The sequence below is a fragment of the Stegostoma tigrinum genome, chromosome 17 (genome assembly GCF_030684315.1).
Source record: "Stegostoma tigrinum isolate sSteTig4 chromosome 17, sSteTig4.hap1, whole genome shotgun sequence".
In the NCBI taxonomy this organism is placed as follows: domain Eukaryota; kingdom Metazoa; phylum Chordata; class Chondrichthyes; order Orectolobiformes; family Stegostomatidae; genus Stegostoma; species Stegostoma tigrinum.
The window spans coordinates 56,152,597-56,179,816 of NC_081370.1; the positions used below are offsets into that span (position 1 = coordinate 56,152,597).

A 27,220-nucleotide genomic window follows, 5' to 3' on the forward strand; every position below is an offset into this window, starting at 1 on the left:
GTACAGGGCTGTACCATCATTGACAATCTAATTACCTGCAGGACCAGGATCCGTAGGAAATGTTTTACATTATACCCTGAGCTGCAGACTCGGTTGGAAGGTAAATCTTAGTCTGTAGGTGATCTCCGTCATTTGTAGGAGCTTGTGTTTGTGATTATCTTCTGTGAACTTGATCAGACTTAAGGATGCAGTCCATCAGGAACTGCAGAGATGCCAACTCTCAGCATCAACAATTTTACTGTGTACCACTTCTCTAGTGATTGTGATTTTTCTGAGCTCTTCTCTATCCTTCTGTTACCGGATTTATCCCTGCTTCTGGGATGTTACTTGTATCCTCTATTGTGTGCAATAATGCAAAATACTTGTTCAAGTTAGTTACTTTCACTACTTTTCCATTCTCTGATCTGACTTTCTACAGAAACCAAAGACTCCGTGAACTAACTATTCATTTTACTGCTTTGCATTTTAAAAAATATTTCTGGCTAGCCTTCTTTGCATTCTAACTTTTCATCCTTTTTAATGTTTTGGTCGTTCATTGATTTTTTAAAAATATTCAGCACAACCTTTAAGTATGCCATCTGCCACTGCACAACTGATAATATTTTTTGTTAAAGTAAGATGCTCTCCTTAATATTTATGGTTAACCACAGATAGTGGGTGTGTCCTTCTGACATTTTCTTGCCCACTGGAACGTATCTATTCTGTGCTATTCTGAAATAGCCCCTTAAAACATCTGCTATTCTACTGACCCATCCTTTGGTCTAATTTGCCAATCCACATTTATCAGCTCTGCTTCAATGATCTCACAATTTCCCCTTTTTAAATTCCTCTCCTTCAACCTGAAAAGTAAAACTCAATTATTTAATGGCTGCTGTAACAGATCTAACTTTTTTTAAATTAAAAAGAGAGAGAGAGAGAGAGAGAGAGAGACAGTAGGAGCTGCAGATGCTGTAGAATCTAAAATAACAAGCTGTAGAGCTGGATGAGCACAGCAGGCCAAACAGCATCAGAGAAGCAGGAAAGCTGACGTCTTGGGTCCAGACCAAAAATGTCAGCTTTCCTGCTCCTCTGATGCTGCTTGTCCTGCTGGGTTCATCCAGCTCTACACCTTGTTATCTCAAACACAAGTTTAGTTGGATCTGAGCGAAAGGTAGAGAAAAAAGGGGCCTGTTAACAATGTTGCAAAGAAACCAAATAAGTGAAACCAGCTCCTCCCTCCTCACCCAGGAGATTAATTTGGGGGTATCCTGTCTGGAGCCATACTGAATTGGGAAAGCTCATTCGGGGTTCTGACTGCAACAATTTTTTAAGTTTTCACATTGCGCATTGATTTTCTTATTTTCACACCCTGCTCTCATTCATTGTTCTCCCGTAGATTTTCGTGTTTTGTCTTTTAGTTGCTCATCTCACCACTGAAATTTTGTTTCCTGTATTCCCAGCTGTACGAATATAAAAGGGGAAGATGGGGATACAGTCAAAATTGAGGGAAGGAGGAGACAGAACAGCAACAGTGTCCGGTCAACACAGCAAATAAAAGGTGGATAAATTAGAATACAAGAATGTTAGCCAGCATATTTTTTTAAAAATTGGAAAGTTATAATCAGGCCCACGATTTCCAGCATTTACAATTGGTTATATTTGCAATAAATGATTCAGTTATTTGTTGCTAGGCGAATCACACACTCCAGTGCTGTGCCAACTTTTTCCCACCTCCCCTACAGTTTGCAAACAGTGTAAACACAACTCAACGAGCTCTGGTAACTTGCATCCAAGACTGCAGCAATTCCTTCCCTAGCCCTTGGTTTTACAAAACAGTCCTTTTCCATCTTAGTTCATAAGCCAAAACATGAAGAAATGTAAACAGTTGTTCGGTTGCTACAAATGCAATTGTAATTCAAGGTCCCGTTGCTAACTCAACTGGAGTTGGTTCTCAGATAATAAAATGTGAGGCTGGATGAACACAGCAGGCCAAGCAGCATCTCAGGAGTTGGTTCTCAGTTCAGTCCCAGTGTGGGTCTCTATTTTTACTAACAATATCTCCACTGAGTTTGTTAACTCTATCATGACTCATTCTACTTGTGATTTTATCCAAAGCAAAAAAAAAGTTACCCATGGTGTCATACAGCACAGAAACAGACCCTTCGGTCCAACTTGTCTATGCTGACCATGTTTCCCCAAACATGTCTAATCTTATTTACCTGCATTTCGCCCATACTCCTCTCAACCTTTCCTTTTCAAATACCTATCTTGATGCTTTTTAAATGTAATTGTGCCAGCCTCCACTACTTCCTCTGGCAGCTCATTCCATACCTGCACCACCATATGTGAGACAAAGTTGCCCCTCGGTCTCTTTTAATGTCTTTGCTCTCTCACCTTAAACCTATGCCCTCCAGTTTTGGGCTTCTCTAACCCTGGGAAACAATCTTGGCCATCCAGAATTTCTAATTTGAAATATTTATTGTCACAAAAATACAAAGTGAAAACAAAAAAAAAGTGCTGTCGTGTGTGACCATTTCCTGGAATCATCTTAAAACATGGAAAACTAAAACTGAAATGTAGAACATAGAGGCAGAAAAGAGAAGAAATAAAGATAGCGTCCAACTTTACAGTCCTTCTTCTGTTGTGGTCTACCATGTTGGCCAGGAACAAGGCCCAAGTCTCCTACACTGGAACAAAAATAGGTTGCCACTCTTTGGCACCATCTTGCCTCCACTAACACCTCTGCCATGATGGAGTCATCTCTGGATGTTGCCAACGCAGCCACGACTGATGCTACTGGGCCTTGTACTGGGCCCAAGCTCATCTCCCCTGCTGCTCCCGTGAATCTGCACTGGGCGTAGATCCAAACATGAACACAAAGCTCACCTTTGACATTATAACCACAAGTCTTCCTTGCTGGGCCTTCTCGTGCCACCGATGCTGTTGCCTTGGTCAGAGATTTTCACCAAGCAAGTACAATAAAAAAAGAAAATAAAAAAGAGAAAAAAATAGAAACGAAGAGTGGACAGAGTGAACAAGCCCCGGTTCAAAAGCCCTACTTCACCACAATTTTTTTTTCTCTGAGCCATCTTATCGATGACCTTCATGATTTTGTAAATCTAAGGTCACTCACTGTTCAGTCTCCGATGCTCCACTGAAAAGCGTCCCTGCCTCTCTTTAGCAAACTCAAATCTCTTGTCCTGGCAACACCTTCTTAAACCTTTTCTGCATCCTTTCCAGTTTAACAACATCCTTCCTATTGCAGGGCAACCAGAACTGTACACAAAACTCCAAAAAAGCCTCAATGTCTGACACAGCTACAACATGATTTCTCAACTCCTATACTGAATGTCCTGTCCAATCAAGGTAAAAATTACTCGTCAGTCATAAACATCAAATCACCAACGGAGAGACAGAGAGACATGGTGACCCTTGTGTTCATATCTGACAGTTTTATTTGCACCTGAATTACTTCAGAATCTTTTTACCAAGTTGCGGGTTGAAGAACAATCAACACAGCGGTTGCAATAACAGCAACTCATATTCCGCTCGGGAACCCGGCAGCCCAATTATCATTGTGAATTTCACAAGCTTCAGAATTCCCCTCCCCCTACTGCATCCAAAAACCAGCTCAGCTTGTGCCTGCCTCCTTAACCCGTCCTTCCTCCCACTTCAACCCCACCCCCATCTCCTACATACTAACCTCATCCCGCCCCCTTGACCTGTCTGTCCTCCCTGGGCTGACCTACCTACCTACCTCCACTCACCTTTACTGCGTCCAACCCTGCCACTTTGACCGGACTATCTCCTCTCCATCTATCTTCTCCTCTATCTGCCTCCCCCTCTCTCCCTATTTATTTCAGAACCCTCTTCCCTGAAGAAGGATCTAGGCCCAAGACATCAGCTTTCCTGCTCCTCTGTTGCTGTTTGGCCTGCTGTGTTCATCCAGCTCTACACCTTGTTATCTCACTGCCCACAGTCATTTGCTAATTCATGTATAATGTTTGATCTCATGAACTGCAAATGCGATGTGACAGAATACAAATCTACCCTTTGGAGGAAAATATTTGATTGTTAAAGTATAGGCATCATATGCAGTAGGAAGTTGATTTGAACTCCCAGCAAAAGTGAAGTGTCATTTAATGATAATTGTTTGTAATCAGCCTCTTATCAGTCATGTGAAACAGTAAAACACATCACGAGTTATTAAGCAGACATTAAAAGAGAACCAACTGGTTTATGTACAGATTGCAAACCTAGAACAGAGCCACTATATTTTGTATAGCATAGGGACACCTTAGAAGAGACATACACTTTTTTTCAAAAAAAAGGTGTAACATACACATACAACACAGCAATTTGAAATGGAGGTTTGGCAGATTGTAACAAACAAATGCAAGCTATCAGCAGCTTGACCACTTCCAGTGTACAGCAGGTGGTGAAGTAGAATGACAGTTTGGTGAACAGATGGTCAGGAGGCATCTGGAGACAAATGACTCAATCCAGGAGGGATGGTATTCATCCTGCTGATAATGAATTGGGATAAGGAGTGGGACCACAGCATCAGGTGTGACAGAGGCAAACATTTTCCCTGTGATACCTGGAGGAGCAGCTCAGGTCATCACAGAATCCCCGCAGTATGAAAGCAGCCCAAAGCTGCACTGACTCTCCGAAGAGCATCCCACCCTGACACATCCCCTGCACCCTATCCCAGTAACCCTACATTTCCCATGGCTAACCCATTCAGCCTGCAGATCACTGGAATCAATGGGCAATTATGCACAGCCAATCCACCTATCCTGCACATCTTTGGGCTGTGGGAGCACCCGAAGGAAACCCGTGTAGACATGGGGAGAATGTCCGCATCCGGTTTGCACAGTCACCGGAGGCTGGAAACAAACCTGTATCCCTGATGCTATGAGGTGGCAGTGCCAACCACTGAGATAACCCTACTGCCCCAAAGCTGAAGTGGAGAGTAATGACTGGCCTCCCTTTTCAGGTTCAGTGTGTCTCATCTGGAACACATTTAATGAAGCCTCATTAGTTAGAGTCCAACCAACGCACTGTCCACCAACTTTTTTTTTGAAAAACTGTTCTGGAAATGGATCAGCTCTGTTTCAACTAATTCACCCCCTCCTCCAATAACTCCACTGATAAGGCTTTTCTTTTAAAACAAAAATCACCGACATTTTATTGCTTTTTTTGCCATATGTTGTGGCTTTATTAGAAATCCTTTGGAATTACACCAAAATCATCATTATTAGCTATCAGATTAGCCTAGGTCATTGCAAAGTTCTTTCTGGCTCAGAGCTACTCAGCTTGATGATATGAGAAAGATAATGTTGCACTGACGTGCACAGTAATGGCATGTCATATTCATAAATTTAAACAGGAACTTTGTTCAATGTAGAACTGTCTGTAACAGCCTTTCCTTGTTAAAATGGCTACTCAGGGGCTGCCAAGGGTCAGGTGATTTCAATTTTCTGCATAGAATCAGACATACTAAAAGGTTCTCGAAATTTCTTAATTATATGGTCACTTGTGGAGCATCTTCCCTTGAGTGGGCTGGGTATGGAAGGTTTGAGTTATAGAGAGAGGCTGGGTATTTTTCCCCCCTCTGGAGCATAGGAGTTTCAGAGGCAACCTGAGAAGTTTATAAAATAATGAAAAGGCATGGATAGAGAGAAGACAACTATCACTAACACTAGGAAGGGGAATTTCAAGACTGGGGGCACATTAAGGTCAGATGTGAGAGATTTAACAAAAAGCCATGAGGCTTATTTTTAATATATACACAGGACGGTAGTGTAAGTGTGGATTTATAAAATGAACTTCCTGAAGAAGTGGTGGATGTGGATACAATTACAATGTTTAAAATCCATTTCTAAATTCGTGAATAGTAAAAGATTGGAGGGCTATAGGCCACGAGGAGGCAGGTGGGGCTGGTTAAGTTTGGGATTACATTCGGCAAGGATTGGTTGGGCTGAAGGGTCTGTTTCCGTGCTGTATGACTCTACAAATCAAGACAATACTATTTGTTGGTTGATAAATTCAAAAATTTGATAGTAGTTTTCAGGTTTGTCTCCTAGCACGGAAAGTCAGAAAAGAAACAGCTGCAGAGAAACTAGTGAGTAGGTGGGAATGATCACTAGTAACAATGGTTCCAAGGTGCAAATCATTTTGGGTGGGCAGATCTGTTGATCATTTAGTCACCTGACTAAAGTGGTCACCAGATAAGCAATTATAATTCCTCACAGACCAGGGAGAAACCAGTCAGCATGCTTGAAACAACTTCAGAATATGGGCAGAAAAAACAGCAGCAATATTTATACCTTAAAAACTGCAACATCTTTAAGTCACAAACCTGTTCCTTTGCCAGTCCATCAGATCAAAAGGCTGGCTGCCTGGTTTTAAAATAAGGCTACAATTTACTAAATTCATGACCTGCTGAAAACCTAACTTCAGGAGACTGCTATGATAGTTATATTATGCAGCACCAGGTTTTAAAATCTCTGGTTTACCACCCAGGGAGTCCAAATATGGGGACTGCAACAAATACTTTCCTTGGAAAAAAAAAGCCAGAAGTGTGGATTATGAAAGCCTTGATTGATCATGGCTTGGAAATGTACTCTCTTCCAACTGCGAGATTGAGTGTGTAGGAGTGGTCTGCATAAAGACAAAGCATTAGACTTTCGGGGTAAGTGAATGAACAAACAATCCTCTACGTTTAACTCTTATTTCTGGTTCATTAATTCAAAATTACATCTCCCTTTTGAAAAATGCACTGATTTGAACCATTTATGGTAGACAACTGGGGTTTCAATTCACCCTCATTCCTGTCTATTACGTCACACACATTTGGAGTTGAATTACTTTGGTTAAGAGTAGTGGGCATCAAGTAGCACAGTTGGCTGAATGGCTTGTTTCCAACGCAGAGTAATGCCAATAGCACAGATTCTATTCTTGCACTGGCTGAAGTTACCATGAAGTGCTCTTCCTCTCAACCTCTCCTCTCATGTAAGGCATTGTGGCTTTCAGGTGAAACCATTATCAGTCACCCCTCTCTAATGAGGGAGCAGTCCAATAGCGCAGTAGGACACCAGCAACTTTCATAATTATTGTACATCTTGGGCTACACCTCTAGAGTGAGGGCTGCACTGAAAATCAAGCTCTACTACTCTAATCAGCCATACCAAAAGTGCAAAATGTCTTCTTCTTCAAAAAAAATCACTAAAAATAGTTAAGATGCACATTCACATGCTTTTCCACAAACTTAAAAACAGCTCGTTTATTACGGACAAATGTATTCTTCAAAACAAGTAATAAACTCATCCACTGAGGTGCTTTGCAATTTAAACGATATCCACTGTAAAACCATGCATATACACATTAATACTGATGATTTCTGCCAAGCCAACTTCCATGAATTTAAAGCAATGTATCAAATTTGAAAGAAAGTTTAATTTGAGGGTCATTCACTTTAAAAAGGGACATTCAAAAACACTTCTGCCAAAACTTAATAGATGGTAATTGACACTGCTACATTCTGTGACTGGGTGGTGGAGACGTAGATTCAGGATTAACCTCATAAAAAGGGTTGCACAAGGCTGGCTATACTTTCATTAAATACAAGACACAATGCTTGTAAGAAATCACTGCCAAATAATGTTTTGATTCTGTTCCTTGGTGTTTAGAGGAAGAATAGATCAAGTTTGCATCTAGATTACATTGGCAATGAGAAAACATGAAGTTATTGATGGAACAGAAGGCAGCCTTTCAGCCTTCCTGGGTACATGATTGGAAAACCAGACAGTTCCATTTCCCCACTCTGTGCTTTGCGGTTGCAAACACTCAAATCCATCCACTGTTGCTCAAGTCGATACACAATAATGAAGTGACTAGGAACTCTTTTAGAGGAGAGTCTAACTTCTAAGCCTGGAGACCCAGGTTCAGGTTCCACCAACTCCACAGGCATGTAAGGATCTATCTGGACGAGTTGATGAGAAAATATCAAATGAAAGTTTTTAATGGCTAGATGAAAAATGTATGACAAAAAGAGAAATTGCTAGAAAAGCTCAGCAGCTCTGGCAACATCTGTGGACATAATCGTTTCAGGTCAAGTGACTATGAAAAACGTATGTCCTGAAAATGAAAATACTTAGCACTTATTTTTGCATCCATGAGCTCAGCTCTGTTCCCTGTAAGGTCTGGACTGAGACAGTTTGCAGTTTAAGCCAAGGTTTCTGCAGCTCAAAGAAAGTTAGGACTATGTGCAAAGTTTGATTACATTGTCCTTTGGCTACAAACAAAGAGCGAATTTTGCACCATGAATGCTCCTTGCCTTCTCTGTCAAATTAGAAGGTGGGGCATGTAAAATAAAGGATGTTGCTACCTCATGAGTCTTCCTGCCTACCCAGTCCCCTATGTTTGGGCATGGTATGGAGGTGCACAAAAGTATGCCGGCCTGTTCTCAAGTCTATTAATGACTCTAAACAGACAACTCACAGTCAGCAATGAGCCTCTGTCAACATCTGCTGAGTAAAGGCAATGTCATGACAAACAGCTTGGTATTTTTCACTGCATGGGCTGCTGTAGGGGCATATCTGGAGTGTGGGAGCTGGGGGGTGCTGGTAAAATGAGGGACTTGTACCTGCTTTTGATATAACCTCTCTTTTCCCCTTGCTCAAGTCTCTGCAACTCAAACCTTCACCATCACTGTGGTCTTCTAGACATACTAACTCAATTTCCCCCAGGTTCACAATCCCATCTTCAATGGATGTAAGTTTGCTCGCTGAGCTGGAAGGTTCGTTTTCAGACGTTCAGAATCCCATCTTCAATATAATTGTCCAGCAGCTCTCTGGAACGGCATTTCCTGCTACATGGGGCAGAGATTCTACTCTGTTACAATTAAAACTGCTCCCAACATACTATCACTTCCAAGCAGTGAGAGGCACAAAATATGATTCCTTCTAGCATTTGGACACGCTGTAAAATCACCCAGAATTTCAGTCACTACAAGCTTCTACATTAGATTCAGGCCATCAGCTCATCCCAACGAGATATCAATATGACATCTGGACCCTCACAAATTTATAGATAAGAGCAACATATTTATATTGAAGGGGTATTGATGCTGTACAGAGAAAGTAATTAGTTACGAGTTGAGGTCCCACATCGATATGAAGAGCCAGGCTTTCTGGTAAAATCAAGGGCACTGTGACATTTGTGCCTCCCAGCAACCACCTCCCCTTCAAAACTGCATGTGGAATTGCATTTGCAACAGAGGTTGTCAACAGGATTACACCTGAGCCATCCTAACTGAAGGTTAGTGTGCGTGCATCAAATGAGGAAAGCTGCTGATAAGATTTTTTCAAACAAACAAAAACAGCAGCAGAATGTTCCTAACCTTCAGCTAATCCTCATGTAAATATTTAAGAATTCTATGGTGAAAATACCTTTGGTGGGGGGGGGGGGGGGGGGGATGCTTGAGAAATTCTACATTAGCAACGAAGGATTTTTATTACACAGCAATAGTGCAGAGGGGGAAAAAAAATCAATACCGTTAGGTTACTTTACATTGAAGAAAATTAATCAAACTGTAATTGTTCGGTTGCACATTAGCTGTTTGTAACAGTGACAAAGCACCTCACTTGATTGCTAGAGTTCATCTAACTTGTGTTAGAGTTGCGTATTTTAACAGTCATGTAAATTGAATAATCACAAGCCTAGTGGCCACTTACATTGTTTTGGACAATAAGAAACCACCATTCTATGTGTGCACTCACACACTACAGTTTATCTGCTTCTGACTGTCAGTGAGATCTCACAAAGATAAGAAGTTAACTGTTAAATGACAGGAAAGTGTTGAGGTTGAATTTAAAAAGTGCTTGTTAACAAGTTTATTTTTGTGAAAATAATGTATTTTAACAGCAAGTACATAATTATCAGCAAAACAACGGTGCCAAAGATTCTGTGTAATTGCTGCAATGGACAAAAATTACAGCACAAAAAAAGCCGTGAGAACTGCAAGTGTTGTAGATCAGAAACAAAAACAGAAATTGCTGGAAAAGCTCAGCAGGTCCAGCAGCATCTGTGAAGAGAAATCAGAGTTAATGTTTCAGGTCCAGCAACCCTTTCTCAGAATTGGTGCTGAGGAAGGATCACCAGACCTGAAATATTAACTTGGATACCTCTCAGCAGATTCTGCCAGACCTGCAGAAATTTCAACATCTGTCTTCTTAGTTGAAATAAGAAACTTACTCAAATTCTTTGAGTTTGAACAGTTAATGATTGAAAGACAACGCTCAGGGTAGAACAGCAGATATGACCTTGTTCTTCATAATCAATTAATTAATTTGGTGTAAAATGTAGCTCCTGGGTCCACTTCCTTGAAATGCTAGTGGGTTTGTGTGGAAGGGCCACATTGCCATTGTGTAATTAGCCATTGTGAGATGGCTGTTGACAATTACATTTAATTTGTTCTGCAAACATAATGGTAAGAAACAAGACTTGAAAGACATTAAATCTACTTTTGACAAGAGCAGTAATGCTGTATGTCAATAAGTGCCACTCACATCAAAGCAGTCACATTATCATTTTTTTTAGCTAATATCTAGTTGTAGACAATGTTATTAATTTGTCAATCAATTAATCTCAATATATGTACAACATTAAAAGGCTTTTGATGATTTTATGAAGTACTGAGTTCAATCCTTTTTGAGAGATATTTTACCCATTTCTTGAACTGTTTCCCTCGTAGGTGGAATATTACAACGCATTTTACTAAACATCATGCACAATGACTATCCTAGGAATCTGGCTGGTGGTTCTGAGATGGTGGGGTCTGTCAGCCTAATCGTTGGCTGGTATTTCAGCATTGGAGTTTACAATAGCCTGTTGATTCAGACAACATAAAATTTAACCCCTCTGGTTACTGAAAACCAAAAAAATTAAGTTGAAGATTTTGACTAATGATTACAACAGAAGTTAAAGATGACTGACAAAAATATGGATTGCTTCCCTTATTGTTTGGATGGTGTTTGAAACTGGTTTTTCACAATACTTAAAGTCCTTTAGTCCAATTCATAAATCGTTAACTTCATTTCTTTCCCAGGTACAGTAAAGATTTCTTTTCATCTAATTCTAAGGTATGAAATATTAAAACAAACAGGAGTCTGGTCATATAATCAAACATGACCTGACTAAATGTCACATTAAGCTTGAGGGTCTAAATTACCCACTCCTGATCCTACGTTAATCTCATAAATTAGCAAACAGTTAAGCAAATGAAGCCTCTCAAAATGCATTGCTCTTGAATAAACTCTACTCAAAATGAATCAAACTGGCAGTTATACAAATCTAAGGCACTGTCACCAGGCTATATTCAATCCTCCAGTACAGCAGTGCTCAAAAAAGGTTTTCTGTTCGCACAATGAATTAACCTTCATCTTAAATGAACAGAAAGTAGAAATGAGGAACATTTTTCAACTGCATTAAATATTTACGTCTTGAATCATTGTGGCACTGAAAGGAAAAAGACCAACATGATTGATAGTATGAGCCTGTCTCATTGGCATAAATCTATGCTGATGATTAGAGAGTATGCTGCCTGATTAGCATCAGATTTTATGTCTGCCTTTTATATTTCATCCGATTATCCTCTATCTGATTATTTTTGCCTAATTAAGGCCACATCCATCTAATGAGACTCAGTATATGCATAGAAAAGGAACTCTACTGTGCAGTAGCATTATCTCAGGGTTCAGAGGCCAGGACTGAAGTCCTACCTGATCTAGAGATGTGTGTGCGTTATGAAATCTGAGCAGTTTGCTTAGAAAGCATCCATGCAAAGCCATCATCATTTGGCTAGAGACAGCAACAAGGAAAACACTAGAGATCACCAAGAAAATGTGTAAGGCAATGCAGGAAAGGAATATGCACACTAAAGCAAATTGGTGTTTACGAGGGAATTAAAACCACATTTGTTCCCCTCACCGGACCACAAACTTAAAATGTAACTTGGTTGCTTTCTGAAAGAACTGGTCTGTTCTCAGTTCTTGCATTGAAAAAAGACACAGGGTTGATCAATCATGGTGATTACTGCTATCGGTTACCCATCCAAATACCCAAAACTTCATTCTGATCACGAGGATAGTAGCGATAGTTTAATCTTTAGACTCTGCTGTTGTACAGGTATCAACAATAGTCCAGTGGAATCATTTTTAATGAAGGAGTTATTTCCCTCGCACGTATCTTTTCTAAACTAAACAAATACAAGAACAAGCAAATAGGAAGAGAGAGGGCGGGGGGGGGGGCAGCGCGTGTTGCTCCCCCTCAATGAAGGCATGTCATGAGTTTGGTTTAACTCTATTCTCCATTATGCTTCCAAAGTACCTTGGACCATGTTTACTTTTCAGAGCTTACAACTGTCTTTAAAATATTACATCCAGAAAACACACTGTTTCTGGAGCCACGATATGAAGTTAAGATGAGACCTCCTGACCACAAAAATAACAAAAGCGACACCTTCAGTTTCATTTCTAACGCAGTCAGTATATTACGGGTGCCTGATCTGAGCGAAAGCAATTCTTTGGGACGGGGAAGTGGATGCAGCCTCGCGGTGATGGAGTCGATGATCGATGATGCATTAGCATCGATTTGTTTAGACCTTCTGCGCGAAGACAATGTAACTTTAATAAATCGCCGTGTAGTGTTTAGGGAGGGAGCTATCACTGGAAGGTTGTACGTTTACAGCACACAGTCTTTACAGTTACATACTCCACAACTGAGTTAGCAGAACCAATTCATCAAAAAAACCCTAACTCCTATTTTTTTTAAAAAATCAGCTAATTGATTGTGTGGAGCCATACGCCAGTACCTATTTCTTTAGGAATAATTACTAATTAATTTCAACAGTAATGCATTAAACAGGACTATATTAGAATCGCGACAGTTTGACACAGCATTAAAAACGTGAAGGTTTTAAGTTGAGGAACTTACAGCCACATGCACCTGCCAATTCACTTGGCCGAAGCGGTTTTGAACAATGCTAGGGATACCGTCAGAGAATGTTCAGTACACAGTCAGGAATAACGTGTCTGTTTTTAAAAAAAGAAAACGAACCTCTACAGGGATTTTAAAGAACAGTTAAGATAAGTTTGTGATTAATATGAAAGCACTTAGGCATTAAAATATTGGAGTCCTACCAGCTCAAGCCAACTATTACAAATGACTGATATAACTTTAATATTGTATTATGAATTACACGAACATCTAACTCTGAGCTTTGTCCCAAGACTCAGCATGATTGAGTGCAACGAGGAATTCACTGTAGTCAGTCATTTAATGGTTTACAGTAATAAAGGGAGAAATTATAGCTCACCCACCTCGTACTGAGAGCAGCGGCAGGGAAGAGGAGCAAAAAGTAACCAGCAAAGAAAAGCTTCATTGTTGCTTTCCCCTCTGCATGCACACGCTTCTGAATAGCGGAAAGCTTCCTGCTCTAACCAGCCGAAATCTGCAGAGACAGACTGACAGAGTGGAGTGCGATTTGTTCGCTGTGTTTAGATATATGATGTCATGAGCAATCGGACTATACTGCAAGCACTCAGCCTGTGATTATACAATGCAGCGTCTCTCTTGATGCCCTCAGGGGTTTGTTGTTACAGCAGTTTAAATCGCGACTATTGGGTGGTACGCAGGGAGTGGGTGCTTTCAGAGCACCCCGTGCCTGTAATGGCCTGCAATCGCCATTCAGATCAGTGGCACAGCCCCACTCTCCGACGAACTGAGAAGCATTCTGTTTAACGAGCATCTAGAAATAATTGTTAATTAATCAAAGCATGTCTGAGCTAATGAGCCCGCGTTGCCTTGGTATTTGCCAGGCAAACTTGAAATAAGCTGCGTCTTCCAGTTATCAATTAACAGTTTATTTCCCCCCTTAATCCCAAATAAACGCAGCAAATCGTTTTCACAAGCAGACTGCCGTGTTCCTCTCATTGAACTTTGACTGTAAAACCATTACTTTACAGCGAAAAATATCCCCAGCATCTAGTAGATTCATATCTTCCTGCTGTGTGTCACTTAAATATGAATCTTCAGATAAAGAAATACTTTTGAAGTCGCTTGTGGGTATATGAGAAATGCCACTAGAATATTAACATTAGATCTAGATTTAATTATATGTACTATAGTTTTAAAGATCTGCCACTGTACAAGCTATGGCTTATAGTCTTAATTTTGTACTTAATGAAATTGGAATTACCTGCTGCAGAAAGTTACCAGTGACAGCCAAGGTTCAGAATATAATAATTAATAACTAATCGAAATGAATACACGGTCTCACTATCATTTTTAATTTCGGTACCGGTCCTTGTGTCCAGGATAATGGATGACCAGTTTCTGAAGTTATAGTGGTACAGAGTCATGCAGTGCATAAACAGATCCTTCAGTCCAACTGGTTCATGCTGACCGGATATCTTAAATTAATCTAGTCCCATTTGCCAGCATTTGGCCCATATCCCTCTAAACCCTTCCTGTTCATATCCCCATCCAGATGCCTCTTAAATGTTGTAAGTGAACCAGCCTCCACCACTTCCTCTGGTGGTTCATTCCATACAAGCACCATTCTCTCTGTGTGAGAAAGTTGCCCCTTTCTAAATCTTTCCCACTCATCTTACCTCTAATTTTGGACTCTGTTACCTTGGGAAAAATACGTTGACAGTTCACTATTTATTTTTCTATAAGGTTACCCCCTCAAACTCCAAGGCTCCAGAATAAATAGTCCCAGCCGATTCAGCCTCTCCCTGTAGCTCAAACCCACCAACTCCGGCAAAATCCTTGTAAATATTTTTTACACCCTTTCAAGTTTAACAACATCTTTCCTGTATCCGGGAGACTAGAACTGAACACAATGTTCCAAGAATGACCTCGTCAATGTCATGTACAGCTGCAACATGACCTCCCAACTCTTGTACTCAAAATGCTAAACAATAAAAGCAAGCCTACCAAACGCCTTCTTCACGACTCTGTCAACCACGTCCAAGGAACAAGAAATATACAAAATTCACAGACAATCTTTATCAAGCAATTTGAATAAAGCTGCAACATAATTTGTCCATGCTTAAAGATGTGTCAGATAACTGTGCTGAATTATTCAACAAAATTGCATTCATCTGCTGTGACATTGGATGTGTGCATGTAAAATGTGACATTGACAAATAATTTCTATAAAAAAGTATTACGCTCCTATCTTTTGTCAGTCGTGATCCATATTGCCTGATCTATTGCCTTGTGTTTTATTGAAAGCTGTACCCAGTTAAAGTGCCACCTATGCGTAAGTGTCTGTTTCATTAATGCCTTCTTAATTTCGAACATTAGTTTGGCACCTGATTCATCAAAACAAAAATATTTTATAATAACTTTAAACATTTTATAATGGACAGGATGACATTTGCACTGTAAAATAGTCAATACGCACTCTGATAAAAAAGAAGAGATTGGAAATGATGGCAAATGGAACTGATATTTTCTGTTTGGGTGCAGTTCTGGACTTGGGCGATCTCCAATTTCAAATGTTCTACCATTAGTGGTTGAGGCGTTAGCTATCTAGGTCTTAAACTTTGTTATTCTCTTCATTTAAGATATTCCTTAAAACACACATCTTGGACCAAACTTGGACCAATATAATACCATCTTACTTGGCTCAGTACCTGCCTCATACATTTATCATGGCAACACCTTAGTCAATCAGAATGGAATCACCTGGTTTGAATTTAAATGTAAGTTGGTGGTTAACTATTCCCAGGTACCTTCTCCATGGCAATGCTTCTATAAATCATAATTCATTTACCAACCATTCAGCACCTGCTTCTCCTGTACAGTAATAACACTGAAACATAGAAAGTAGGAGCAGGCATAGGCAATTCAGCCCTTGGAGACTACGCTGCCATTCAATGTGATCATGGCTGATTGTACAACTCTGTACCCTGTTCATAGAACATAGAACATTACAGTGCAGAACAGGCCATGCTTTCTCCCTTTAGTCCCAAAAAATATATCCAGCTTCTTCTTGAAAATCTTCAATGTTTTTGCCTCAACTGCTTTCTGTGGCAGAGAAATCCAAAAGCTCACCGCTCTCTGGATGGAAAACACATCTCCCCATCTCATTCCTAAGTGGGTCACTCTGTACCCTTACACTGTTACCTCTGGTTCTGTTCTTCACAGTCATTAGGGACCGCCTTTCAGCTTTTACCCTGTCGAGTTCTGTTAGAATTCTATAGGTATTTATGTGACTCCTCTCAATCTTTTAAACCTACGTGAACCTACTAGACTACACTGTCCTAACTGATCCTCTCTCTCTTTGTATTATCAATCATCCCTGGAAAGGTCTGGTAAACTTTTGCTCCACTTCCTGTCTGGCCAGAATATTCTTCCTCAGACAAGGAGACTAAAACTGCTCACAATGCTCCAAGTGTGGTCTCACGAAGGCCCTGCACAACTGCAGCAAGACATCTCTGCTCCTCTCAAATCCTCTCACTATGAAGGGTCCAACATCCCATTTAGTTCCTTCACTGCTCACTGTATCTGCATGCTTACTTTCAGTGTCTTTTGTACAAGAACACTCACATCTTGCCGCATGTTCCCCTTTCGCAATATATCACTGTTTATATAATAATCTGCCTCCCTGTTTTTGCTACCAAACTAGATAACCTCATATTTACCCACATTACACTTCTTCTGCCATGCATTTGCCAACTCACTCAACTTGTCCAAATCACACTGAAACATTTCTGTACGCTCCTCATAATTCACCCTTCCATCCAGCTTTGTGTCACCTGCAAACTTAGAGGTATTATGTTCAGATTATTGATGTATATTGTGAAGAGCTCAGATCCAAACACCGATTAATGTGGTAACTGATTAGTCACTGGTTGCCATTCTGAAAAAAGACTCATTTATTCTTACCATTTGTTTCCTGTCTGCTAACCAGTTCTCTATCAAAGCCAGTATACTACGTTGAGCTTTAATTTTACATGCTAACTTTTTACATTAGCCCTTATCGAAAACATCCTGAAAATTCAAATAAACCACTTCCACTGGCTCCCCCTTATCAACTCTACCAGTTACATCCTCAAAATATGCCAGTAGGTTTGTCAAACATGATTTCACTTTCGTAAATTCAGGCCATCTGATTCTATCTATAATTTATAGTTCCCTTTGAGATTTGGCATTCTTGCAAATCTGCCCTGATGAGAGCAGGGTGAAAAATTTTAACAAGTCTCTTTTTTCAGAAATCTTAAATTTTGATTCGTAACACTCCTGCAAAGCCCCTTAGGATGTTTTATCATGTTAAAGGATGTTATATGAATCCATGTAGTTTTTATTAATTGATGACATTAATGTACTTTTTTTCTGGTATAGCAAACAAGTAATCAATTGACCTACAATCCATTATACTTGAGAAGATTTGCAATATAAAATCCCTCTCTGATTGCCATAGCAACTACTATATGCTGGGAATTAACCATAGCTCCTCGTGTCCTCCATTGCTATGGGGTTAATGATGCAAAGTAGATCATGGATATCTTCCAGTCATTAGCCTGTCATTTGCATATGTTCATGCATATCAGTAGAATATTTTCAATATGTAATATCCTAATCATTTCTAGTGGACCATCCTGAGGTGGATCGTGGGCTGTGGGCAAGAGCAAAATAGTTCCCCACCTTTTCTTTCTTCCCTGCCTTTTTTCTTTACCTCATTTCCCGAGCAAATGAAGATCATGTAGATTTGGCTCTCTGGCCAAAACTGTTTTTATTTACAAACTACTGTTTTCATTACAGACTACAATACTCATCTTATACTTTTTGAAATTTTCAGTTTTTTCATTAATTGTGATATTTATTTTCATTTAAAAATTTACAGTCTGTTGGCCTTTTTAAAAATTTCTAGCTCATTAAACAGGGAACAATCTGGAGACATTACCATTCTCTGAGGTTCCAAGTGTTATTTCTAGCACAAAAAAAAGTAACCTTTTTTGTGGTATAGTCAGTAAGGAATTATAAACCAAGTGTAGTCACTGAATATTTGCATGCCGTTCCTCTACATGTTATTGTAATAGAAACAAGTTATGTTTTGCCTTAGTTAGCACCTACATTGAATAGCAATGTCACATGATGTAAATATACTATCCTTTGCTGAAGTTCTGAAGAAGGGCCACTTGGAGAATTGTGTTCAGTTTTGGTCAGCTTGCTATAGGAAGGATGTTATTAAACAGCAAAGAGTGCAGACAAAATTTACAAAGATGTTGCCAAGACTCAAGGGACTGAGTTATAGGGAGAGGTTGGGCAAACAAGGACTTTTTTCTTTAGAGCATAGGAGACTGAGGGAGGATCTTATAGAAGTGTATAAGATCATGAGAGGCATGGATAGTTGAATGCACTCAGTCTTTTTCCCAGGGTTGGGGAATGGAGGACTAGAGGGCATCAGTTGAAGGTAAGATGGGAAAGAATACATGGGAACCTGGGGGGCAAATTTTTTCACAGACTGTAGTACACATATGGAATAAGCTGCCGGGGAAGTGGTTGAGGCAGGTATGTTAACATTTAAAGGCATTTGGAAGAGTGCGTGGATAGGAAAGGTTGAGAAGGATGTGGGCTAATTGCAGGGGAATGGGGTTAGCTTGAATGGATATTTTGGTTGACATGAACAGTTTGGGCCAAAGGGCCTGTCTGTGCTGTAGGACTCTATAACTCTATGATTCTATGAAATACTGCCAGATTTGCTGAACTTTTCCAGCATTTTGTATTTTTGTTTCTGATTTACAACATGCGCAGTTCTTTCAATTTTTAACCTTGTTTTTTCATTTCTTACTGCTCCTTGATGTTAATCAATCTGTTTTATATTTCAAATCCTTTCTCTTTTATAACTATAAGACTGCTTTGAATACTCATCTGCTATTATTAGTAATTTTGAGCCTCATATATTTAGCTCTTTAAAAATTAAACAATATTTAGAATGTCAACTGGCAGTCAGTGATAGAAGCAATTATGGGCCAGATTATCTTGTAAATGTGGAACATCTAACTAGTTTGGCTAATTATAATACCTGTTGCAAGTTACTTCAGGACATAAATTAACCTGGCTGCTGAAGATAGGTTCTTATTGAAAGGAATCCCTGCAAACTTATAATTAAATTTGTATAACTACAGTTTCATGTCTGAAATACCTATAACCCTTGTAGATTAAATTATTGACAGAATTACAACCTAATTAGATAAATTATCACATGTAAATGGGCTTAAACTCAACCAAACATTACCATAAAATGTTATGATGCAGAAACAAGCAGATCAGTCAGTCAGGTCTACGCTGGTAATTTTCTCTCTATGATCCATTTAACTTAGTTCCACCGTTCTGCTCACTCAACATCCTCTTTAATATTGAATTTTCTCGAGTAACGAGTACCCTTTTAAAATAAATTATGGCCTCTTCTTCAACAATGGTTTATGGCTGGGAGTTCCACATTCTAGTCACCCTCTGCATGAGACGTGCTTTCTAACCTCTTGAATTCTTTTTATGATTGACTTAAATTCATGCCATCTCATTATTTCAACAGATCGGTGACACCTTAATGTGTTACCATTAACCTCATCAAAACTCCTTGTTACCCTGAAGAGCTTGTCAGGTGACCCCCCTTAACCTTTTCATTTCTTCTGGAAAATTCTCACTCCTGAAGTAATACTGTAGATCATCAGTTTTGACAACATCCTCTCTTTGTTGATGTAACCTTTGTAAATGAGATACCCAAGTCTACATGGTTACTGCAACTTCATGTAGGTCTTATTTAAGTTTAACAGTGCATCCATGCTTCTATACTGATGTGCATATTGATATAAATTAAAGATTCAATTCATTTGTTTTATGGCCTGTTTTCTGATGTGCCACCAATTATGTGAATCTGTGATTCAAGATCTTTCTGTTGCCTGTACTCCAATTACATTCTCACCACTTAAGGTCTCATTTCAATTGGGAATTGATGAAAAATAATATATTCTGGCAAATATTTTCATCTTGCACTCTAGTTACTTTCTCAGTGCAATGCCATGACCAATCAGATTTCAAACAACCTGATGTAAAATTTAAACAAAACTTGGTGGTTAACTGTCAGTCATAATTAACTGGTGAATTTTTCATGGCAACACCTTGGCCAATTGGAGCCTGCTTGCTATTAAATTCTATCCCATGCATGCAAGTCCAGCACTAAATTTCGATAATGCAGACTTCACATCTAAACTTCATGATTAACTGGTATGCAAGGGGTATATGCACAAAGGAGGAAATTTCATAATGCGTAGCGCCCTTCCCCAATTTCTTAACTTAACTAAAGATGAGCTCCAAAGTGAGATTGCAAAGGCAGGTTTATTTCTTTTTCTAACAAGGAAGAATTGTCTGATTAACTACTGATCAACATGACAATAAACTTAATTCTATGTCTAATTCTAAACATGATCTAGAGACACAGAGCAGGCTTAAGGTTTTTGTTCAGATTACTTTTGCTCAAATATTTACTCGTCAAATATCAAACCTCTTTATCATGATAAGGAGTAGAAATTGAGTTAAGACTTAGGTTTATCTCGAACGAAATTGATCTTCTTCTGTGGGTAGCAATTCATTTCCAATTGTAAAATAGGAACCGATGAGCCATTATAAATAATGTGAAAGAGCGATATCAAATTTTGATGAAGACAAAGTATTAGGTGATCAAACCTGGAGTTTTTGTTGTACAGTGGTAGTGGTTCTCGTCTTGACCACAAGCTCTGGCTTCAAGTCTCACCTGCCCGGGAAGTGTGATATTACATAACAAAAAAGCTAAAATGATCAATCTTACCCAACAAGCAGTAAACACATGGTGATTGCTTAACTTCATATTACTTAATAAAGCCCTGTTTTTTGCGTTGTTAAATCAAGTGACAGGGTCAGTAATCACAGTTAAAAATTACAGATGGGAATTTAATGTGATCATGTTCACCATTAACAAAATTAAACCCCTAGTATTAATTACAGAATTCTCTTTCTCAATTTGTTCACTGAACATATTGAGTTGTTTTAGTTAAAATAATTAAAAGTAAAATTACAGCAAGTGTGTATTGTTTATTTATAGTAATGCGACCACTGGCTGTGTTTATTTAATTGATGTATATTCGATGAGGTTATTAGCAGATCCCAAATTTATTGTCCTCAAAAATCCATTGAGAGAATAGCCAGTTGAAACAATTAAATTAAAAATGCTGGAGAATGATTAGTGTTGTTGATGATGCAGGATAATGCTTCAGAAATAAATGTAGTAGTCAGGAACCGTGAACACGCACACCCCATTTTTTATTTATCCATTAAGGCAGTTTACCGTAGGAAAATTGCAAACATCTCCAGAAAAGCTAAATTTGTGCAAGAATTAATCATTTTTATTAATTTTCAAAATGTTTTTTTTATCTGGCCGAGAATTTTCAATGCTGCATTCCAAAAGACAGGAATCTATCAATCTTTACCTTTAAGCAAAAGCCTCCACATCCTTTTATGTAGAGAATTCCAAACATTCACAGCCATCCATGTAAAATAGAATCTCCTTATTGGTTACCATTCTCCCTCTTACTTTTAAATTGTGTCCCCTGGTTTTAGACTTCCAACCTACATCCCCTGAGTGAATTTTGAATAAACTTAGGCTGTAGATTCTTGGCAATGACGATGTATATATTGCCCCCCTTCAATTGTCTTTGTTCAAGACATATGTCTATTGTATGTTTAATAATTGTTGCTTACTTTCATTAATAGAGAAATGGTCCACGTTCCCTGATAATCAACATTTTCTGATCACCCAGTACTTTCAGGAGTTATCAATTATTGAAATTGACCAGTAGATGTTACTTTTCAAGTCTGTTTGTTCATGCTGCCAATTTCACCTTCCAAAGTGTGTTATTGTAGAGCCAGGTTCAGAATACGGACACAACAGCTCTGCATTCTTCAGACCAGTTTCTGCTTTGAAGTGTCATAGCCCCAGGTTTCTAACTAGAACGATCAATACAACATACTAATGACTTGACTGCAGCTTCCTCTATGTTAAACATTATTCTTCAGAAATAAACAACTTACTTTCTTCCAGCATCTTTTAGCCAATGCTACATCACGTCTACAATGTAAGATGCCAAATTGAGACATGAGGGGAAAAGAATATCACGTGCTCTGCATAATGTCATTGCACTGATTTCATACATTATAACATCTCAAAAATACTAAATTATAGAATCATTTGCAACTGAATGGAAAGGGCTTGCTCTCCTGTCAGTGTCTGGGCCCAGGGATTTGCTGTTTTGATCCAACTGTCTGACTTGGAATACTAAGTGCTATGACTGAGTCATGCTGTCTATTTTTGTGCGATGCATATAATCACACTTGATAAGTTGTTCCAACTTACAGTCACCATAAAGCTGAGAAAAGCAGCATGAGGATAACAGATGTAAACCTACTGTCCAAAAAAATTAACTATGTTGTGACACTTGTTTATCCCTCATTGGCAGAGACCCACACCAAGACAAACATCAATACTTTCTGAAGGACCATCAACCTGATGAGTAATGTTCTCTGTTCTGCCCAAAACATGGTGGCTTTGTAGCAGAATGAATTGTCCTTGACTGACTGTTGCAGACTGACGCATTTCAAAGTCCAGCATTATGTATTGAGGGACGCACTGAAGCTATGGACAAGGCCTGCAGAAGCTCAGTTGAGGAAGGTTATTGTCCAAACCTACTCAATCATAGTAAACTGCTGGACTATGGGTAGGCATCTCCACCACCCCCTAACCTGCCACCACCCCTCCATCCCCAGTAGGCTATTTACCTCATTAGAAATGTACACCATGTGCATCAAGAGTACTGAACTTGCATTGTGATAGCACACAGAATGTGGCATGTAGAGAAAAGTTTATTTTTAATACACATTTTAAAATTGGCAACTTTTTTTCTCATCACTTATGGGATGTGGGCATTAGTGGCTGGAGCATCATTTACTGCCCTTTCTTAGTAACACTTGAGAAGGAGGCAGTGAGCTACCTTCTGGAGCTGCTGCTGTTCATGTTCTGTTGTTAGCCCCACAATGTTGTTGGAAAGGGTATTTGAAGATTTTGACCCAGTGATACTGAAGAAAAGGCAATATTTTTCTTTATTATCATTCATGGGAAGGGAGTGTTATTAGCTAGGCTAGCATTTACTGCCCATTCAAGAGGGTAGCTAAGAGTTAACCACACTGCTGTGGACCTGGAGTCATGTTGTCAGTCAAATCAGGCAAAGGTGGCAGCAGCTTCCTTTCCTAAAGGACATTATTAAACTTGATGGGTTTTCTGACAATTGACAGCGGATTCACAACCATCGTTAGGCTCTTAACTCCAGCTTTTGATTGATTTCAAATTCCACCATCTGCAGCAAGAATATCACTTGCCCATTGCCTCCCGTAAAGATGTCTTCCCAAGTCAGGATGGTGAGTGGCTTGACAGGGAACTTACAGGTTCTGATATGTCTGGCGCCCTTGTTCATTTGGATGGGACTGGTCATGAGTTTGAAATGTTCTATCTAAGAATCTTTGGTGAATTTCTGCAGAGCATCTTGTAGTTGGTACACATGCTTGCAACTGACTGTTGGCACTGGAGGGAGTAGATGTTTGTGGATGTGTGTGCTAATTAGACTGCTTTTTTCCCCCTTTAATCATTCACAATATGGGAGCATCGCTGGCTAGGCTGCATTTATTGTCCATCCCTAATTGCCCAGAGGACAGTTAAGTGTCAAACACACTGATGATGGATCTAGAGTCACATAAAGGCCAGAACAGGTTAGGATGGCAGTTTCCTTCCTGAAAGGACATTAGTGAAACAGATGTTTTTCTTCATGGCAATCAGCAATGGATTCATGGTCATCATCAGATTCTTAATTCCAGATGTTTATTGAATTCAAATTCCGCCATTTGCTGTGATGGGATTCAAACCCAAGTCCCCAGTACAATGTCTGGGTCTTTGATGAACAGCCCAGCAATAGTACTACTAGGCCATTGTCACCCCATTTGTCCTAGATGTTGTCAAATCTCGTGAGTGTTGTTTAAACTGGGAAGTATTCAATAACACTCCTGACTAGTGACTCGTACACAGTGGATAGGCTTTGGAGAGTCAGGAGGAGGTCGGTTATTCACTGCAGTATTCCTAGTCTCTGACCTGCTTTGATCGCCACAGTATTTATATGGCTAATCCAGTTTGGAATCTGGTTAATGGCAGCCTCAATATTGATTGTGGGGAATTCAGTGATGGTGACGTTATTGAATGTCAAGGAGTAATGTTTAAATTGCCTCTTATTAGAGATTGTCTCTTATTGCCTGGCACTTATGTGGTGCGAATGTTACTTGCCCTGGATATTGTCCTGGTTTTGCTGCATTTGGATGTGTGACTGAGGCGTCACAAATGGCGCTAAACACTGTGCAATAACTGACAAACATTGTAGTTTGAAATGTATTGCCCTCAGACTGTTTACCTGGCATTGAAAGAATATTAAATGGACAGCATGATGGCTTCATTGTTAGCACTGCTGCCTCACAGCATCAGGGACTCAGGTTTGATCCCTGCCTTAGGAGTTTGCACATTCTCCCTGTGTCTGCATGGGTTTTCTCCGGGTGCTCCAGTTTCCTTCCACAGCCCAAAAATGTGCAGATTAGGTGAATTAGCCGTGCAAAATGCAGGATTTCAGAGATAGGGTGGGGGTATGGGTCTCGGTTGGATACTCTTTAGAGGATCAGTTTGGACTCGATGGAGAGAATGGCCTGTTTGCATTCTGCAGGGATTCTATTGTAAGTATTAATACTGTTATAATTATTGACGCACCTAAGACATGCTATGAGGAGAGAAATTGAATTTTATTATAAGTTCTAAAATTTTTTAAGTAGAAATAGTTAATAATTCATTGTTAAAAATATTATGAACAAATTATATTTTTGAAAATGAAGGTAGGAGAGTTGGACTGATCACTCTCCTTGTCCCACAGCAAAATTTGGATTTAGAACAGAAAGTGATACTGCTGATTTTATATGTACACTTAGACTGTATATAGCTCTGAAATCTGAAGCAAGTTATCCATATTCTTAAAGTCACAAATTAATAGCGGATTCATTAAAAAGAAGAAAACTTAATCTTTATTTGAGAATTATCAAAGGGCTTAAAATCTGCAAATATATCTAACTACCCTCCAAGAAAAATTAGCCAAACATTCTAGTTTAGAAAAAAAAAATCTGCAGCATATTATCTTAAAAAGTAAATGCTCAAAAAGAAAAGACTTATTTATGGATTGTTCAGATGCTGGTCTGCAACTGAGGTCATCTTCCACAAAAGTTGTAATTGGGCTTTTCTCCTGGATCAGCAATGGCTGGTTGAAGTCTCTTTGTTTGGAGACAGTCATTTAGATTTAGCTTTCTCTTGTAAGCAACCTCCACTTGCAGTGATGAGATCTTCCAGTGGATTGTCAACTCAAGTCTGAGAGGAGCTTTGGAGAAATAGAGAGGATAAAGCCTGTTTCCTCTATGGCAAATTCACTCGGACTGCATTTAAAGAAAGGGATTTTTATTTACACACGGAAAGTTTCTTCCTGAAGGTGTTCCAGACTTGCTGTCTACTTTCATGAAGCTTGTTCTTTGAAAATGCAACATTATTGCTTTGGGTAGACAGTGACCCTTGTCATGAAAAGTTTCTTTCGAAACCATACAAGAAACTTTATACATATGTATTCAGCCAATTACAATAAAAAATTACAAAGCACAAACAATGTGGATTATGAGCTTTTAAGTGGCCTGAAATTTGATGGTCTTTCAAAGTAAACAATTGGCTGTGACCCAATGCTGCATTCCAAACTCCAAGATTATTTGCTGATGGAAACACTAGATCTTGGGACATCCTCTGCAACAAGGAATGATCATAATCACATAGGATTTGTCCTTGCTGTAGGATACTGAAGGGCTAGGAACAGTATCAAACTTACTTGAAATGCATGTCGTAAATTACACATGCAATTGCAACTGTACTGATTTATGTATGCCACACTGTCAATAAAACTAACTTGGAACTGTATTGCATTTTCAGAAATGTCTGTTTGATCTGGTATGGAATGAAATTTCATCATTTTTAATGAATATTTTTACATGCATTTTAAATGGGGCTCAGAGTTTCAACTAGTAGAGTTCTGTTTTTTCCTCCACAGATGCTGCCAGACCTGCTGAGCTTATCCAGCAACTTTGTTTTTGCTCCTGACTTACAGCATCCACAGTACTTTTGGTCTTTAGTTAGTAGAGTTCCATGTTGATAGTTCATAGCTTTGTTAACCTGTGGTTAGAACTTCTTTATTTGTGATAAACAGCTCTTGTTAAGTGCAGGAACCTAGTTTTTTTTTTCTGTTAACCTGACACTATCAGATGGTTAAAAAGGGGACTTTGCATGCATTGATTCAATCATTAACTTTTCCATGATCATCGATGCACATTACCATATGGATCGTAACAATCCCAGTTGGGACTTAGCTCGATTCGTTGTCCTTCAGGGCAGTGGTGGGGAGCGACTGATGTCAATTTCAGCTCAGACTATCTGTTGCCTAATCTTCACCAGTTTAATGGAACCGGGCTAATTTGTGTGGGGCAGGTGATGCCTGTGGCTATTTTTGGTCAGTGTTTTTGATCCTGTTCAGAAACGATTTCATTCCAAGATAGTACCACCTATCAAATGGGGCAATGGAATTCAACGTCAGTGTGCCTATTTTATGTCTTTGTGACATCAGACAAACTCCAGACAGCCCCAAGTGAATGAAGTCTGGAGCATAGGGTCTGAATGTTCTTCATTGCTATGCAAGGAATATTTGCTTCCAATGGGTATAGACACCAGTGAAAGGGCAGGTGGTTCTCTTCAACGCTGGTTGCAGCCAAACTCATTGAAAATAAATTTTAAAAAATTAAGTACTGCATCAGGAAGCTATATTCCTACTCTGGCCTTGGAAGTGGCTTCAATAACTCTTTTAGAATGGTTCAGCACTTCATTTTTAACGTCATAGAGGCATAAAGCATGGAAACAGACCCTTCAGTCCAACTCATCTATGTCTACCAAGTTTTCCAAACTCAATTAATCCCTCTAAACCTTTCCTACTTATGTACCTGTCCAAATGTATTTCAAATGGTG

General features: G+C 39.3%; 1 protein-coding gene across 4 annotated transcripts in view; it reads right to left on the reverse strand.

Annotated features, from left to right (window-relative positions):
* Positions 1 to 13,765, reverse strand: part of LOC125459352 (leucine zipper protein 2-like) — a 333,928-nt gene extending 320,163 nt beyond the window's left edge. For 2 of the 4 annotated variants that reach the window (XM_048545724.2, XM_048545722.2), the window contains exon 1: positions 13,365 to 13,764. In XM_048545724.2, the coding sequence (XP_048401681.1) occupies positions 13,365 to 13,426 (62 nt within the window). In that variant the 5' untranslated portion in view covers positions 13,427 to 13,764. Of the gene's footprint in view, positions 1 to 13,364 lie in introns of all 4 variants that reach the window. The other 2 variants (XM_048545725.2, XM_048545723.2) reach the window with 2 other exon arrangements.
* Positions 13,766 to 27,220: the final 13,455 nt, after the last annotated feature.